This window comes from Ovis aries, chromosome 4, assembly GCF_016772045.2.
Source record: "Ovis aries strain OAR_USU_Benz2616 breed Rambouillet chromosome 4, ARS-UI_Ramb_v3.0, whole genome shotgun sequence".
Lineage (NCBI taxonomy): Eukaryota > Metazoa > Chordata > Mammalia > Artiodactyla > Bovidae > Ovis > Ovis aries.
The window spans coordinates 14,252,852-14,272,285 of NC_056057.1; the positions used below are offsets into that span (position 1 = coordinate 14,252,852).

General features: G+C 42.9%; 1 protein-coding gene across 3 annotated transcripts in view; it reads right to left on the minus strand.

Moving 5' to 3' along the window:
• Positions 1-19,434, minus strand: part of SLC25A13 (solute carrier family 25 member 13) — a 230,810-nt gene that overhangs the window by 20,064 nt on the left and 191,312 nt on the right. For all 3 annotated transcript variants that reach the window (XM_012176365.5, XM_004007743.6, XM_060414491.1), the window contains exon 14: positions 16,058-16,198. In XM_012176365.5, coding sequence (XP_012031755.1) covers positions 16,058-16,198 — 141 coding nt within the window. The remainder of the gene's footprint in view (positions 1-16,057; positions 16,199-19,434) is intronic.

Here is a 19,434-nt window from a genome sequence, read left to right on the forward strand (position 1 = left end):
GCGGCATGTCATGTCTTGATCCCTGAGCATTCCTCTTAGTTTCTCCCAAGCGAGTTAACCCTTGGGTACTCGACCTGACAGTACCTTTCCCACCCAGTCAAGGGACAGTTAAGGATTTGAAAAGGGTGCATTTCAGCATCTTAACAGAAATACCACTGGTGCCTAGCCCGTTATGTTGTGTCACTGGTGTTAAAGCCGAATCAACCAGTCAACAATCGGAGACTCCATGTAAGTGACTCCATGAAGTTAACTTCAACTTGTATGCTGCTAAGTCACTTCAGTCGTGTCCGACTCTGTGTGACCCCATAGATGGCAGCCCACCAGGCTCCCCCGTCCCTGGGATTCTCCAGGCAAGAACCCTGGAGTGGGTTGCCATTTCCTTCTCCAGTGCATGAAAGTGAAAAGTGAAAGTGAAGTCACTCAGTCGTGTCCGACTGTTCGAGACCCCATGGGCTGCAGCCTACCAGGCTCCCCGTCCATGGGATTTTCCAGGCAAGAGTACTGGAGTGGGGTGCCATTGCCTTCTCAACGCTTATTCTTTGCTTTCTTTAGTCCAGGGACTTTTAGGATATTGGTGTCTCTTTAATTTCATTGCAGTCCTAACAAAAGCACCTTGACAACTTGAGGGATTTGGGTAGGAAATGCCACACCTGCACCAGGTGTAATTCTCTAGTCTTCTACCATTGAATGTTGCTTTGCCATCAATGATGCTCATCATTCAGATGGGATGGAGAGCTTCACTACATGGGATTTTAGTCTCAAACAAGTTTTGTTTTCTTCACAAAGCTAATCTGTAAACTATGTCCCATGTTTTCAGTTTTTCTTTCCTTTCATGCCTTCCTTGCCCCCAACTTTTCCATGCTACTCATTTACAAGTTGCATACTTTGTTTCTAGTCTCAAGGTTTAGATCCTGAAAAATTTAATATAAATACTCTGTCTGTAATTTTCACCTTCCTCTTATACTATACTTGCACATTAGACTATTTAAATTATAAGCAACTCCATCTTATGGTTATGTATTTAATTCTAGCTCAAATTACATTAAGCATTATAATTACCATTATATATAGATATTACATTTAAATTCAGGCAAAGTTATTTAGAGTAAATATTTACCACTTTCTTTGCTCTTCATCCCTTGTTCCATCTCCAAACTATCATCTGGAATCACTTTCATCTTACCTGAAGTGCATTCTAGAATTTCCTTTGGGAAGGTTCTACCAATGATACGTTTTCGGAGTTTTGCTAGTCTAAAAAATATCTTTATTTTACCCTGTTCCTGGAAGACATTTTCATAGGCCATAGAATTCTAGGTTGAAAGGCTTTTTTTTCCTGTACACACTGATGATGTCATTCAAATGACCTCCAGCTTCCTCTGTTCCTGCTTCTAAGTTAGCCAACAGTTCAACTGTTCCCCTTTAAAGACAATCTGCTTTCCTCTCTAGCCACCCTTCAGCTTCTCTTCAGCTTCAGTGTTTAGCAGTTTCACTCTGATATGTCTAGTTTGGATTAATTTATTCAGATTGGGATTTGCTGTACTTCTTGAGTGTCTAGATTGATAGCTTCCAATAGTTGTAGAGAATTTTCAGCCATCATTTCCTCCCGGTTTTTGTTTATACCCATGAAACCAGCTCACAATTTCCTGTGTACCACTCTCTCTCTCTATTCCGAATAATTCTCCTATCTTCTAGTTCACTAATTCTCTCTTCAGCTGTGTTTAATTGGCTGTTAAAGGCAGAATTTTGAAATGCTGAATTTTAAATTTCAATCATCATAAATATTGTCACTTCTACATTAAAAAACATTCACTTTATAGTTACAATAATTTTGAAATTTTAAATCTTTGAAGGTTTAAAATGCTGTCAGGTTGTGTTGGCCCTCTTTTTAAAGTGTCTTGTTTCCTTGTGTGGTTTGAGAGGTTTAAGAGCTGCTCATTTTCCTTGGAACCATCTATGAAAATTGTTTAACATTTGGGCTGAAGGTCGGTTCATCTTGAGAAAACTTGTGTTCTTCTCTCAGGTAGCTAGAGGCACTACCAATTCAAGATTATTTAAAAATAAATTCCTGTATCTTGAGAGCTTGCATATCACTCAAGAAACATAAATTCAGTCTGTAAACTCATGCGAGACAAGCTTGGCATTCCTGATGCTTAGGGAAGGGTTTTCCCCACCCCCTTCTCTCTCCCTCCACTCAGAAACAAAGCAATTTTCCTTGCTGTCTAGATAGTATAAGAGAGAATTAAAAAAAGCTTTTTTTACTCAACTATACTTCATTTACAATACTGCATTAATTTTAGGTGTACATCAAAGTGATTCAGTTACACACACACACACACACACACACACACGCACATCTATGTGCAACTCTTCTCAAAGAGGATGAGAAGAGGTAGACTGCATTCAAAGAAATAGTAAAAATATATCATCTCCAATGTGGATCTATATCTGAATTCTGCCAGCTCCACATCAATGGCCAGGATACTGCAAGAGCAAGAGTACAGGCTGCAGAGTCAGAAACCTGGGCTCAGATCATTACTCTGCCACTTAACTACAGTATGTTGGGCAAAGTTCTTAAAACCTCTGCACCTCAAGTTCCTCTCCAAAACCAGTGAGGAACATTTGTACTGACATAAGATTTAATTTAAATCCAATGATTAATATAAAGTGCCTAGTACAAGCATCTTCAATTAAAAAAGGGATGCTATAAAGATAATTACTATTATCAATGAAAAGCACACTGTCCTGTCAGAGAGGAAGATAGAAATAGTTGACATATTCTTTAAAAAGCTGGCAGCTGGCGCACGACTCCTATATGGTTTCTACATGAATCACGGCGAGAGTTTACCAGGCTAAGAGCAAATCTTTTATTTGGCAAAAGACCTAATTCTATCAAGTAAATTTAAAGACGTTTGCTACACTCGTCACACCCCAGATAGGGTCTGGCTGTCACGAGACATATCTCCTTTACTGTACACTCAGTGCATATCTCTCAGGTTAGCCACCTTTTAAACGCAGACCATGGTCAAAACTAGAAACGAGAGAAATGAAAGAACAAATTATAAGAAATGTACCTATCACTTCTGGAAAATATATTCAGAGCCTTCCTCAAACAGTGGATTGGTAGCATCGTTTTCAGTACTTCTAAATATAAAGGACAGCAAATTATAGTCCAAAAGTTAAGCTAAAATTTAAAAAGTGCTTTGTTGAAACTAATCCTGCAGGTACTTCGCAAAAAAAACAAAGAAACAACAAAATAAAAATACTAACTTGATAAAAATGTTTGCCTCTAGAAAGACAGGTTACCCATAGCATGAGGCTAGGAGATTAATGTTCTGTTATTACATACCTTTTTATAGATGAACTTTCTTTTAAAAACTATACTACCTGTTAACATTAACTTTTGAAAGAACTTTACGGCACTGGAATTATTCTCTCACCTCCCTTAACACTCATCACTCTGAAGGCAATGAGGCCACCCTCATCTACATAACTCAGCACACCTCATAGAAGGTCAGCCCTCAACAAATATTTGGTCAATGAATGGAAGAATGATAAAAAACCCAACCCATTTCTAATATTTTAAAGGATCTTTTTCTAGTTCTATTCAGCACATTCAGTTCCTTTAGGCATCATTTAATAAAAAATATTTTTCACAGTATCTCCCTTTATTTGCTGTTATAAGTGTAGATACTAGTAATATCCCCTTTTTACAGATAATGCATCTGAAATGTAGGAACAGAGAGATTTAAAAAACATTTTCTTCCAGTTTATTTTCCTTTAATGCAAACTTCTAAGCACAATATGGACAGTATTACATCATTTTGACTATTAGACACAAGTTCACATCACATTAGATACAAAACCTGGCCTCTTGATGTACTTGATACTCCTTAATTCCTAAAATTTTGCCTTTTAATAAGACAAAATGTCCCAAATGTTCATTTTATGGCAGATGTTAATGACAAAGTTGTCAGGAAGGCATAAAGTTATTTTCCAATACTATCATTTGGATAGCCACTTGGCTGTCAGATTATGTGTCTCTCTGCAAGGCAGGCAGACTGCACACTGCTACGTTGGTCAATACAAGAGTTAAGGGAACAGAACTGCCTCACAATGGATAATTTTAATTTCTATAAAGAGCTGATAGAAGATCAAAGATAACGTGCTTATTCTAAACAACAAAACAAAGCAAAATTGAGTCATTCTATCTAACGTTTTAAAAAAGCATTTGGTATTAAAAGCAACTAGGAAAAAAATGATCCTTTAACTACCCTAGCCTAAACTATCACACAATTCATGGCATTTAGTGACTTCTCATCCCAGGGACGGGGGAGCCTGGTGGGCTGCCGTCTTTGGGGTCGCACAGAGTTGGACACGATTGAAGCGACTTAACAGCAGCAGCAGTTCTTTTCATTTCCATTTCCTTAGCAAGCAAGTGTCAACAATGACACCAGACCTGTGCACTGCTCCATATCTGTGCACAGCACGGAACCTTGTCTTTAGACTTCCTTGCATTATCTATCAGGCACAGGCTTTCTCTTACCCGCCTTGATATCTCTGTGTGATACCTTGCGTTCCACAGAGAGATTGCACTGAGTCTGAAACCCAGCCTCCCACTTCCTTATAAGGTATAGGACCTTAGAAAAATTACCTAAACCCATCACGCGTTCCTTTCCTCAACGGTAACTTGGAACTGCTTAAAAACAAAACAACTATCTGCATCATAGGCTGTAAGTAATTGTTAGTCGCTCAGTCATGTCCAACTCTGCGACCCCCTAGACCATAGCCTGCCGGGCTCCTCTGTCCATGGAATTCTCCAGGCAAGAATACTGGAGTGGGTTACCATTTCCTTGTCCAGAAGAAGTTCCCGACCCAGGAATCAAGCCCGGGTCTCCTGCATTGTAGATGGATTCTTTACCGTCTGGGCCATCAGGGGAGCCCATCATAGGCTGTAATAGGGATTAAACGATGTAAACTGTATAAAGCGCAAAGTTAGAGGGCTAGCTCAGAGTGAGCGTTGGCCCTAAAGAGCTTGTGTGCACACATTAACACACTCACTCACACACATACACACCTAAGACTGGACCCTGCTTCCGCCCCTCCTGAAAGTCCTAGCACCATATTTGACCCTGCTATATTTTCAGATTTTTCAAATCCTTCCATCGTCAGTGACTCTTCTGTCTACAGACAGGCATGGTTCTCCCAACAAAATTAAAAAACAACAACAACAACAACAACAATAAATCTCCCAACCTCTCCTCCCTGCTAACATTACTGCTCGGCTCCATTTTTTCTTCCAGTTGCTGTATGCTTTCCCTTTCGTTTTTGCACAGTAAAATCTTTAGGCTGAGTGGTTTGAATCTGTGAATATTTTCTCCTCCAGATTTCTAGCTCTGCCAGTCTCCTTAAATTGATTTCTGAAAGATAACCAGTGACTTCCATCTTTCAGTTCACAGTCCTTTTCTTGGACTTCAGTCCCCTGGTCTCTGCAGGACTTGAAAAGCACTCACCTCTTTCTCCTCCACTTCCAGCTCGTCACTCCTGGGGCTCCCACCTGTTCCTCCCAGTTCTCCACTGGACAGCTATTTCTACTACCCTCTGCCCCACACTTACTTATCCCTGCACCCAAATGAGGGCAGTTGTCGAGTTCCACAATTGGTGTCCCATAAGTTTGGGGGTCTTACCCACTCTCATAGCCTCTTGCACGCACATGACCCCTAAAGAACATCTCAAGCCCCCATCCTCTGACAAGGCTTGAGCCCTACATTCAGCGGGTAGAGTAAGAACACCACCAGAAAGGGGGTCAGGAGAAGTCTCGGTCCTAGCCGTGCCTCCACCTGCCAATCACCTAGCAGATTCTCCTGAGATTTCTGTGCTTTGATTCCTCAGTTAAAAAGGTAACACCAAACAGAAGGTTTTTTTAAGGTCTCTTGCAGCTTGTCAAATATTATGAAATTACAAAATTCACAGTATCATCAGCCACCCAGGTGCTCAAGCCAGAAATCTGGCTTTTAATCTTCCTATACTTTTCTTGTTTCATTACTTTCTAAGACTCAGTAAGTCTAACTCTCACATACCTTTTAAACAGATCACCTGCCCCCCAAAACACACCCATCCACCCCCCCCCATATCATTGCTCCCTAGTTTAGGCCATGGTCATCCCTCCTCCCCACCATCCCCAGCCTTCCTCTTGCTCTTGAACACGGCACTCTCTACACTGATGCTGAATGACCCCTCCTCAAACACAAACCCGATCATGCCACTTGTCTCTCCTTCCCCCTGGCTAACTACGCCTCATCTTTCAATGCTGTCTCCCCTCTGGAAGCCTTCCTGGCTTTCTTGCTATGCGTCAGCTCCATCTCTGTTAGAATGGGGCATGGCTGACCCTCTGACAGCCCTTCTCAACTGCACATGTTGTAGTTCAATGATCTCGTTACTTGTTTGACTGCTCCCACAAGATGGTAAACTACTTGTTAAACCCTGCATTAGGGATGCCCTGGTGGCTGAATGGTAAAGAATCCACCTGCCAATGCTGGAGCCTCGGGTTCGATCCCTGGTCCAGGAAGATCCCACAAGCCACAGAGCAACTGAGCCCATGCGCCGCCAACTACGGAGCCTGTGGGTCGTAACTACTGAGGCCTGTGTGCCTAGAACCCACGCCCTGCCACAGGAGAAGCCCACACACTGCAGCTGGAAGGGGGACCCCACTTGACGCAGCTGGAGGAAAGCCCACGCAGATGCAAGCAAACGAAGTCTGCAAGCCCAACGAAGATGCGAGCAAACCCAAATGAATAAATCATTTTAAAAGTATGCACTAGAATTCACTCCCATATTCCCAGTGTGCAGGGCAAAGCTTGTGGATAAATAAACGGAGGCCTCAGAGTTCAGGAAAGCACTCTCTCACCTAATCTGCTATTTCCTTCACCTTCAGCTGCCCCAGTATCCTAGCTGTCTTTGGTCATTACTTGCCAACTTATCCTCTTTCTGTGCTTTCATATCCTTGCTATATGGCAACACCTGGCTTTTGCTTACCATTCATTTGCTCGACGAATACCGATCAAATGTCTACTCTTGCACCAGAGGCTGTCACAAGGACGCAGCAGTGAGCAAGTGAGGTCTCTTCTATCCCAGTTCACTTTGGAGGAGGAGAGACAAGAGGGGAGGGTCAGGTGGTGATGGGCCACTTAGAGACCCGGAGGAGGGGATGTGACAGCCAGGGACGGGGTGTCCTTCCAAGCAGGTATCCGAGGAGCCAAGATGTGAGGGGAAGGGCCTTCAGGCCACTGAAAATGAAGGGATGAGCCTGAAGGATCTGAAGAGGAAAGGCGGCCAGTGTAGTGAGCAGAGTAGGCGGTTGGAGGGGGTGGGGTGGCCGGGGAGCAGGGCGGAGAGGAAGGGCTGGCAGGGAAGGGGCCGGGGCTGGGGTCTACATGCAGCAGCACAGACGCTGCTGGACAGGTTTCCACCAGAGACATGGTTTCTGTCGGGCACACTAGCCTCCTCTTGCCTCTGGTTTCTTCTCAAATATCATCAGCTTAGAGATGCTCTTCTAACCACTCTATTATGTCCGAGTCATGTATGGATGTGAGAGTTGGAACATAAAGAAAGCTGAGCACCGAAGAATTGATGCTTTTGAACTGTGGTGTTGGAGAAGACTCTTGAGAGTCCCTTGGACTGCAAGGAGATCCAACCAGTCCATTCTAAAGGAGATCAGTCCTGGGTGTTCATTGGAAGGCCTGATGCTGAAGCTGAAACTCCAATACTCTGGCCACCTCATGCGAAGAGCTGACTCATTTGAAAAGACCTGAGGCTGGGAAAGATTGGGGGCAGGAGGAGAAGGGGACAACAGAGGATGAGATGGTTGGATGGCATCACCAACTCAATGGACATGAGTTTGGGTGAACTCCGGGAGTTGGTGATGGACAGGGAGGCCTGGCGTGCTGCGGTTCATGGGGTCGCAAAGAGTCGGACACGGCTGGCCAACTGAACTGAACTGAACTGCAATTCCATGGACTGGGATCCACCAGGCTCCTCTGTCCATGGAATTCTCCAGGCAAGAATACTGGAGTGGGTAGCCATTTCCTTCTCCAGGAGATCTTCCGACCCAGGGACTGGACCTGGGTCTCCTGCATTGCAGGCAGATTCTTTCCCATCTGAACTAGGGAAGCCCTATTACAAGTATGCCCACCCCCACCCCCACTTTCATCTGGAGTCGGCCCTTCTCCAGCCCTTCATCCTGCCTCCTGTTTCTTCAAGATTCTCAGCCTCACTTGATGTCATACAGTCTTCTGAACGGCTGACTTCTTTTATCCACATGAGTGTCAGCAGGGACTTGGCTTTTCCTAGAGACATTCTAAACGACTAGACCAGTGCCAGGCACACAGTCAGAATGAGTTAATCTGACTTATATTTTAAATTTAGATCACTCTGGCTTCTGTGGGAACTATGGACTTGAGGGAGTCAAGAAACAGAGAAACCCACAAGGAGGCTTTCACAGAGCTTCAGGTGAAAGAGATGGATGGATGAATTACTGCTTTGGTGGTTGTAAAGCCATATAAACATCCCCTGATATTAGAAAATTAGCATGGCATGATGTCCTCCAAGTCATGACTAAACACTTGTTTTCCTTATGTGGGGCTAAGAACTCATAAGAGCAGGTATTTTTATAAACTGCTATCTTGAGAAATTACTCTGACGTATTTGTATATTGCTAACATTAAAGTGATAAACTGATGGGATTTGACAAAATCTACTAATGCTAACAACTGCACATGCCCCTTGACCTAACAATTTCATTGCTAGGGATTCATTGTATTTATTCACAAAAGTATATCACAATATCTGCAGGGATATTCACTCTGTCATTGCTTGTAATGTCCCCAAACTAGAAACAAGTATTCATCAGTAAGAGACTGCTTAAAAAAAAAACAAAAAAAAAAAACCTGTATACAGTTATTAATGAGAAAAGAGCATTAAGATACACTGTGCTCAGATGGATTTTGTTTTTGTTAAAAAACAGATATAACATTGATGTGTGTGTGTGTGTGTGTGTGTGTGTGTGTGTGTGTACAATTTGTGATAGGAGAGAGACAGAGCGGAGAGAAATAAATAAAAATTTAAATTATTTATAAAAATATATGCAGTGGTAATCTTTTGAAGACAAAATAGAATGGTAAGGAGTAAACAGGAAATTTTACTTTCTCACAGACATTTATGAATTATTTGATTTTGTTTTGAAACAGGCTTGTATTTTACTTTAAAAGACCAAACAATATCCCTTTGAGATAACTAGCAGAATAATCAAGTCTAGAGGTCTCTTCAACAAAAGAAGACATACCAAGGGGCATTTCATACAAAAGTAGGCACAATAAAGGACAGAAATGGTATGGACCTAACAGAAGCAGAAGATATTAAGAAGAGGTGGCAAGAATACACGGAAGAACTGTACAAAAAAGATCTTCACGACCCAGATAATCACGATGGTGTGATCACTCACCTAGAGCCAGACATCCTGGAATGTGAAGTCAAGTGGGTCTTAGGAAGCATCACTACGAACAAAGTTAGTGGAGGTGATGGAATTCCAGTTGAGCTCTTTCAAAACCTGAAAGATGATGCTGTGAAAGTGCTGCACTCAATATGCCAGCAAATTTGGAAAACTCAGCAGTGGTCACAGGATTGGAAAAGGTCAGTTTTCACTTCAACCCCAAAGAAAGGCCATGCCAAAGAATGCTCAAACTACTGCACAACTGTACTCATCTCACATGCTAGCAAGGTAATGCTCAAAACTCTCTAAGCTAGGCTTCAACAGTACATGAACTATGAACTTCGAGATGTTCAAGCTGGATTTAGAAAAGGCAGAGGAACCAGAAATCAAATTGCCAACACCTGTTAGATCAAAAAAGCAAGAGAGTTCCAGGAAAACATCTATTTCTGCTTTATCGACTACACCAAAGCCTTTGACTGTGTGCATCACAACAAACTGTGGAAAATTCTTAAAGAGACAGGAATAGCAGGCCACCTTCCCTGCCTCCTGAGAAACCTGTATGCGGGTCAAGAAGCAACAGCTAGAACTGGACTGGCTCAAAATTGGGAAAGGAGTATGTCAAGGCTGTATAGTGTCACCCTGCTTATTTAACTAATATGCAGAGTACATCATGTGAAATGCTGGGCTGGATGAAGCACAAGCTGGAATCAAGATTGCAGGGAGAAATATTAATAACCTCAAATATGAAGATGACACCACTCTTATGACAGAAAGTAAAGAGGAACTAAAGAGCGTCTTGATAAAAGTGAAAGAGGAGAGTGATAAGCTGGCTTAAAACTCAACATTAAGAAAACGAAGACCATGGCATCCAGTCCTGTCACTTCATGGCATACAAATGGGAACCAATTGAAACAGTGACAGACTTTATTTTCCTGGGCTCTAAAATCACTGCAGATGGTGACTGCAACCATGAAATTAAAAGACACCTGCTCCTTGGAAGAAAAGCTATGACCAACCTAGACAGCATATTCAAAAGCATAGACATTACTTTGCTGACAAAGGTCTGTATAGTCAAAGTTACAGTTTTTCCAGTAGTCATATATGGATGTGAGAATTGGAGCATAAAGCTGAGAAGTCAAGAATTGATGTTTTTGAACTGTGGTGTTGGAGAAAACTCTTGAAGGTCCCTTGGACTGCAAGGAGATCCAACCAGTCCATCCTAAAGGAAATCAGTCCTGAATATTCATTGGAAGGACTGATGCTGAAGCTCTAATACTTCAGCTACATGATGCAAAGAACTGACCTGTTAGAAGAGAACCTGATGCTGGTAAAGATTGAAGGCAGGAGGAGAAGGGGATGACAGAGGATGAGATGGCTGGATGGCATCACCGACTCGATGGACATGAGTGTGCACAAGCTCTGGGAGCTACTGGTGGACAGGGAAGCCTGGCATGCTGCAGTATCCATGGGGTCGCAGAGTCGGACAGGACTGAGCGACTGAACTGAACTGAATCAAGAACTGTTTCATTACTTCCTTTCTGATTTTATGAACAGTAGCTCCAGTAACTCCTTTACATACACGCTTCGAATGAGAACACATATACAACATCCAGGAATTTGGATGGAATATACAGCTGAATGTGAAGGCTGTGCATACAGAGGACCAACTGTATTCATTATTCTACACCATTTTATATACGAGACTTGAGCATCTGTCCCCACGGGTACTGAAGGGACCTCTCACTCTGTCAAATGCAGTGGGGCAGAGACCTTTGATTAGAAAACAGCAGACAGGGCTCAGATTCCTAGGTGACTTTCCATGCTAGATGGAAGTGTTTAATTTGCAATTACACAATCTGGAAACAATTTTCAACAAAGCTTGATGGATCTTTACCATCACTGCTTCACTGACCACTTTTTGTTCTCAAAAAGAGCCATGAATTATTCCATTGCTTCATAAGGAAGCATCTTTCAGTCTATCTTAGCTGTGCTGCCATTTAACATTAAATAAATCCTATTTCATTAAGAGGGTGCAATTTATGCCCTAAATAAAGCTCTGTTGGCACCTAAGGAAAAGCAATAATCAAAAGTAGATACGTATCGCTTATCTATATAGAATTTATTTTGCGTATACTTTAGTTACCTAATGAAAGGGAAACACCAACTCATGGTTTCTTAAGAAAAGTAGTATATGTTGTAGATTTTTAAAAACTACATTATATTCAAATAGCTCTTTAAAGGACAATTAATTATCCTGCCTTTACTTCAATTACCTGTGGACTCTGAGCTGTAACTCTCTAAATGTTACCAAAATGGGGGCGGGGGGGGGGGTGCTTTGTTTACAGAGTCCGCTTCTATCTAAACTATTTCTAGCTTTAGGAATGTGAAATGTTTACCACATCCACATTTTTTTTCAGTTGCAAATGTATATCCAAAGCAACTATTCTAATTACCTTTTACTGGGGAAGTCACAGTTAGAATAGCTGGGTATTTTGCAAGTCAATTCAGGAGAAAAACAGAAAGCCTGGTTAAGTCCAATTAAGTGAGGTTAAACACTGCAGGTCTAAACACACAGACAGAGCCTCCCCTCACCCCTCCTAGATCCCACATTGTCATGTTAACAGCAGCAAACAAAAGGTGCAATGGAAGGAAAAATGAAGACTATCTGTTCCACCCCAAACTAGGATAGAGGTCCTCTTTTTCCAGACCCACCCAGAGGGACACTGAACCAGATTTAACAGTATTAGTCACCCCAGGTCACTGACAATTTTCTACTTGGCACCAAGACTAGAAACAGAAAACTTGAGCACTGAAAAGAGGTATGCTGAAGCTACGACTTGGCACAGTACACAGAGATGCTGAAGCTGCGAACGTCGCTCGGGCACGTCCGACTCTCTGCGGCCCCTCGGACTAGCCTGCCAGGCTCCTCAGTCTGTGGCATTCTCCAGGCCAGAATACTGGAGTGGGTAGCTGTTCCCTTCTCCAGGGCATCTTCCAGACCCAGCAATAGAACTGGGGTCTCCTGCATTGCAGGTGGATTTTTTTTTACCAGCTGAGCTACCAGGGAAGCCCTAAAAAAAGAAATTTTTTAAAAATTTTATTTATTTGGCTGCACCGGGTCTTAGTTGAGGCATGTAGGATCTTTGATCTTTGTTGCTGCATGTGGGATCTAGTTCCCTGACCAGGGGTCAAACCTGGGCTCCCAGCACTAGGAGCATGCCGCTTTAGCCACTGGGCCCTCAGGGAAGTCCCTTTACTCAGTCGTGTCCAACTCTTGGCGACCCCACGGACTGTAGCCCCAAAGACCCCTTTGTCCATGGGGATTCTCCAGGCAATGCCCCTCCAAGGCAGGATCTGGAATCAATAGAGATTTCTGACCAGGGAGGATTGGGGTAAAGTAGATAAGCCCAGAGAAAAGGAAACTCACGGGAAAGAAAACCTAAGGCTGGAAAGCGGGACAAAACAAATGAGAATGAGCCAGGGTGGCGACACAGCCCAATCAGACTGAGTGGAGAAGGGTACTTGCTGATCTGCTGAGGACACCCGTGACCAGCAGAATGGAAGGGTCTGACTGCCAGGTCATTCTCTCTCCAGGCAATCAAGTTTCCAGAAGCTCAAAGCTCAAATTGTTAGTGACTTCACTTGGTAATTACCAATACACCGAAAGCAGTGTTTTGAAAAGCAGCAGCCAGGCCTGTGGAATGCCTCTGAACTAGATTAAGCCACCAGGCTAGTAATTAAACTAACTTTATATGGGAGAGGTCTCTTGCTCAAACTTGAGCAATCCTGCTCATGTCAAGAAAGCCATTTTAGCACAAAAGTGGAAACAAGAAACTTTTGAGCCTCAATTTCAGCTCAGATACCACCGTTGGCACCTCTGTTCTCCTAACTACAAAATTAGGAGACTGACTCCTTCCAAGGGGCGTTAAAGAGGATTAAGATTATGAAATACTATGAAGATGAAAAGGACTGAGTCTGAGTCTTGAAAAATTTGCAGGTAGTTTAACAGTCTCTGTTTCTGTGTCAGCAAACACGTTTTTACCATTTTATCCATCTAGACATTTCGATAGCAGTCATTGCCATAGCACCTAAGTGCTTTTTACCAGACAAGCCACTGAAAGACTGCTTGGCATCTTGTCAAAATGACATGCTGCTATATCATGTGGAAGTCTGCATGAGCCTAAAAATTCAGAACAGAAGATGACTTTTCTTCAAATTGATGATGAATGCTATGCCTCATGACAATACTGTTTATTTCTTACAGCTGGATCACAATTTGGTAAATGAAACAGCTATCACATTGTGTTCCACTGCACGATCACACTGAGCATTTTAAGCGCTACTTTAAAAAAAAAACTAGCTTAGGACTTGCCTGGTGGCTCAGTGGGTGAAGAACCTGCCTGCCAGTGCAGGGCTTTGAGACACGGGTTTTGATCCCTGATCCAGGAAGATCCCACATGGCACAGAGCAACTAAGCCCAAGAGCCACAACTACTGAGCCCACGGCTGCAACTCCTGAAGCCCAGGTGCCCCAGAGCCGGTGCTCCACAACAAGCAAAGCCACGGCAGAGAGAAGCCTGGACACCACGGCTAGAAAGTAGCCCCTGCTCACTGGAGAAAGGCCCGCAGAGCAATGATCGAGTATCATGTGACGCCCTCTTAGTGTTTTGGGAAGACCGTGTTCTCCTTGCCCCCTTCCCGTGCTGAGGAAGGCACAGTTGTGTCTCTTTAACTGGACACCTCTTGACTTTCACTTCGTGGCTGCCTTCGTGTGCTTGGCTTTGAGTCTTGTGGTGGCAGTTGATTGCGCTTCAAGGAATGTTTGTCACTGTAGCATGAGGACTTGGGGGAGGCCAACAGGAGTCTCTCTGTTGGACCAGGTCTCTGGTGTTGACTCTCTTTTAGCCTCCACGTGAAGGAAGCAGAGCCTGACCCAAGTCCTCCCAGGCAGGCACTGTATTTTGATAGACCCAGCACGGCCAAAAATACATACATAAATAAAATTACTTAAAAAAAAAAAAATCAGCATGTTTATTCTTAAACACTACAAGATGTCCACACAAAAGGCGAGGTTCTCCCCCAAACACTAAGAGGGCATCACCTAATATTTGATCCTCACAAAGTCTCAGATCTTCAAGCACTCTTCCCACTACTTGACCTTGAGAAGTATGGAGTTCCAGGTGAGGAAGGCAGACTTGCTTGAAACAACCTCGGTTATCACTCACACTGACTGTTTACCAAGGTCACCTAAAAAACTGAGTTGAAAAGGATAAAAAAAATATTCCTAGGGGATACTTCTATAAATGCTGTGCTGAATGGCAAAACTAGGCATTGAAAGTTCACTTGCAAAAGCAGTATGGTACACATGGACCATTTATATCCATTCAGGATAAATTGGGAATAGAAAAGAAAAAGGAACAACTCTAATGCTATGTGTCTGTGGGACAAGGTTTCCTGGGCCAGTATTATACAACGTCCAAAAGGCCTTCCTCTTGCCAGCGTGGAATGAAAATGAAGATGGCAGGCTTGGCAAAACCGTATGAACTGCTGATTTAAAATGTGGAGTAAGTGGTGATCATGAAACGGGTTCAAAACTCATATGAAGAATTAAATTTTTCTAGATACGTTTACATAGAAAAAAGCTACATTAATTCTATACAATGTGATTTTATATATCTACATGTAAACAAATGAAAGATATTTTAAGTAGACATTTGACTTACCTTCTTAAATCCCTGAAGGTTTACTTATTCAAACTGGCCATGAAACTGCTTTTTAAAAATCTTCTCATTGAAAAACAGTGAACACCTTATGTTTGATGAAGCCTTATAGCAGGACATAATATAAAGCTTAGTTCTAGTTCATTACAACTTATTTGGCAGAAAAGCGTAAATAACAAATTTGAAGAATTTCTAAAGTTTTTGTTTTGCAACTGTTCTCAAAATGTATTTCCTTAATGATAAATGGCTAGCATGCAAAACAGTTGTGACAAGGCACACATGTGGATAGGTTTGGAACATAAATTCCTGATCTAGCACGGGCTTCACATGTGGGGGTAAACGGAACTCAGCCCGTCTCCCTTGCAAGATGGCGCCCCGTGAGCCTGGCAGCTGCCATTCGTGGGCAGCGGAGCTGAGAACCAGATTTTTACATCAGTAACGACTCGATGGACATGGGTTTGGGTGTACTCTGGGAGTTGGTGATGGACAGGGAGGCCTGGTGTGCTGTGGTTCATGGGGTTGCAAAGAGTCGACCCCATGAGTCGACCTCGCGACTGAGCAACTGAACTGAACTGCAAGTGAACAGATCCAAACAAAACTCTAGCCAGTGCCGTGGCAAACTGTGTGCGGGGATCACGGCTTCATATTCATCCTTGATTTATGCCTTCTAAGGACAGCTACTTGGCAGATGCCAGGAAGGGACACCTCTCCCTAACAGGCATTAAGATGCCCTATGAGCTCTGGCAGAAGACCTTCTCCAGGTACACGAATATGAGGAATCAATTTCACACCAATGAACACCCACTAGTGTAGGAGATGAGCATGCGCTCCAAGAAATGACTAACAGGACTTACCTTGTAGATCCCGAAGAAGCCCAAGTCCCTGACGACGGACAGCGCGCTGACTCGGGGCCCCGTGGTGATCTCTCCAGCCACTTGCAGACGGATCTTGACAATTTCCAAAGGGTTGGTGAAAATCACCTGGGAGCCCCCTGCCTAAAAAAGGAGGAAAAGAAAAGATTTAGTATAAAGCAGGGTGGTTCAGGAAGAGATGAGTGATTCTCCTCAAAGGAGCGCAGAATATTCTATTCTCAATAGACTGGAGTTTCAATTCTTGCCCCAACAATTAAAACAGCGATTATGAGTCTGAATCAAAATACAGTGCCTGCCTGGGAGGACTTGAGTCAGGCTCTGTTTCCTTCACGTGGAGGCTGAAAGACAGCCAACACCAGAGACCTGGTCCAACACAGAGAGGCTCCTGTTGGCCTCCCCCAAGTCCTCACGCTACAGTGACAAACATTCCTTGAAGCGCAATCAACTGCCACCACAAGACTCAAAGCCAAGCACACGAAGGCAGCCACGAAGTGAAAGTCAAGAGGTGTCCAGTTAAAGAGACAACGACTGTGCCTTCCTCAGCACGGGAAGGGGGCAAGGAGAATACGGGCTTTCCCATGATTTTTTTTTTTTTTAAAATAAATACTTCACAATTCTATCACTATTTCAAAAATTGCCAGAGAACAGACAAACTTAGATGAAAGCTATTTTACTTCTCTTAAAAAATCAGATCCCTCATCAAACACCATTTTACGGACTTAGGTATCATTATATTTTATTTCTGTATTAACCTGAGTATAGAATTGTTCTTTTCATATAAGATACATATTAAAGTAGTAAAAAAAATATGCATTAAATCAATTACAGCCAGAACTACGAACAACATGTGTTCATTCTGGCAAATGGCTGGACGCCGCACCTCCAAGATCATCTGTGGAAATCTCTAAAGTGCACACTCTAAGGGAAATTTTAAGCTATTTTGAAGCTATAAGCCTATATTTATTATAAGCAATCACATTCTTACTATACTTCAACTTGTTATTCCTTGTCTCAAACTTATTACATTTTTATATCTTCCAAACTAAGGCTGACACACGCATGTAGCTCAGAATCTTCATTACGCAGCCACATCACCAAACCAGACCACAGACACGGTGCTGACGTTTACAGCTTAGCAGATGCTATTGTGGTAACAGGCACAGTTTGGGTCAATTTCATACCAAACTACTTCTTGCTAGAGTCTTTGATCCTACCAACGTGTGTGCCCTCAGAAAATGGCTTGTATTAATCAAAACCAGTTATAGGAATGGCCTCTGAAGTATTGTTTAATACCTGGAAATAAAAATCAGAAACAACATAAATATGCAGTGGGAAGGGACAGATTAAATGCCCTTGAGTATATGCCTGCAATGAGATATTATGCTGCCAATAAGAATAAGGTGGGAGATACTCAATACGCATTATGAAGCAAAAACTCTCAGATGTGCAAACACACGCATGCCTCTCTCCCTGCTATCCCTGACCATCACGCAGCAGAGATACAGATGGTTTATTTTCTTTTCTGCTATATTTTTTGTTTCCTCCACATAGACCATGTGATGCTTCCATAAAGAAAAATAAATATTGCTGCATAACTTATCTAATACGAGAGGTAATGTTAACCAAAAAAACAAAAAACAAAGAAAAATGTTCATCCTTTAACTGTCTGAATCAAATCATTTTTCCATTTTTACCAAACTTAGTCAAGACACACATTCTTAAAAACAGTCTAGGATGTTCCCCTCTCCCCACATATAAACTATGGAGAAGTCTGTCTAGACAGCCACCGACTCCCTGTCTGTACTTGCTTATCTCATGTTTCACCCATCATCTTCATCTCTCCTGGGTGACTTAGGAAGTTGCAGAGAAAACCTGGTTTGGATTCATGAAAAGCCCCACAGAAGGCCCCCCTCTAGAGGGGAAGGAGAGCCTGCTGGGGTCTTCTGCCCACACGAAGCCATGCTGCTTCCCCTGCTCTAGGGCTCGGAACAGCCACACCTTGCTCACACGCCTGCGACCTGCAGGTGGGCCAGAAGACCCAACCCTGCCTGTCTACAGCCCTGGAATATTTTGTGAGTTTGCACCTGCATCTTTCCAAGTGACAGGGAGGGAGCTGCCTAAGGGAGGCAAAACGAAGAGCTGAAAGGGACCTGGCCTGATACCAGGGCTGAGGGCACAGTAAAGGACTGTGTTTGTGCTTCTGGACTTGAGTTTTCATGTTGCGAAGATAAATAAAAATTGAAAAACTGTTCCATGGGGCAGATCTACTGGGAAGGATTTGCTGAGCTGGAATTAGCCTGAGGCTGACTTTTAAAAGTTCAAAAGCAGGGAAGACCATGTCCACCAAGGGTAGAATAGAGAGCAGTCAGCACACATGTACTTGGATCTTCTAGAAGAACAGAACAGAACTCCAATGCACACTCACCACGTGCTGCCAAGAGCGGTTAAGGGGCAGCTGAGCGTCACGTGTGACGACAGAGCCTCGGTCACTGCTGGTCGAACCATCTCACTTGTCATGAGGATCAAAGAGATGGCGAATGTACAGCAGCCGGCACGGTGCTCAGCGATTCTAAACACACTGGTTTCCCTTCCTCCAGCTCTCAGGCTGATGACTGTCCTCCCTGGTGGCATGCTATGGCTGCTTGAAGAGCTTTTCAAAAGCAGTGACTCCTAGATCTTACTGTTGGCAAATTAAATGAGAATTTCTGCATCTGCCCCTCCCTACGTGATTAAAATGTGCAGTGAGAGTTGAGAACCATTTCACTTCACTACATCATCTCTAGGCTGCCTTTCAACTCTGAGAGGCTGCTTAAAGGGCTTAAGGCTTTGATTTCTAATTCTAGTTTTCTACATACTTTCAGAGAGTAACATTTACATGTTTTACATCTGAACTTCTAACAAACCTTTTATACATATCCAAGTAGTAATAACATTATTAAAGGTTATGATGTTTAGGTATAGAATTGCTATCTTATTCATTACCTTTGTTGTTACTGTCTAGTTGCTAAGTTGTGTCTGACTCTTTAGCAACCTCATGGGCTGTAGTCCGCCGGGCTCCTCTATTTATGGGACTTTCCCAGCCAAGAATACTGGAGTGGGCTGTCGTTTCCTTCTCCACAGGATCTTCCTGACCCAGGGATCGAACCCGCATCTCCTGCATGGCAGGCAGATTCTTTACCGCTGAGCCACCAGGGAAGCCCATTCATTATCTTATAAATAATACTCACAAAAGTTAATATTATATACAATAAAATAAGAAATAATACACACCTCCCTTGACTCCAAGCCAACTGATACATATCAACCTTTTAGGACAGCACAGTAAAGTCTAATCACTAAGGACGATGCAAAAGTTCCCT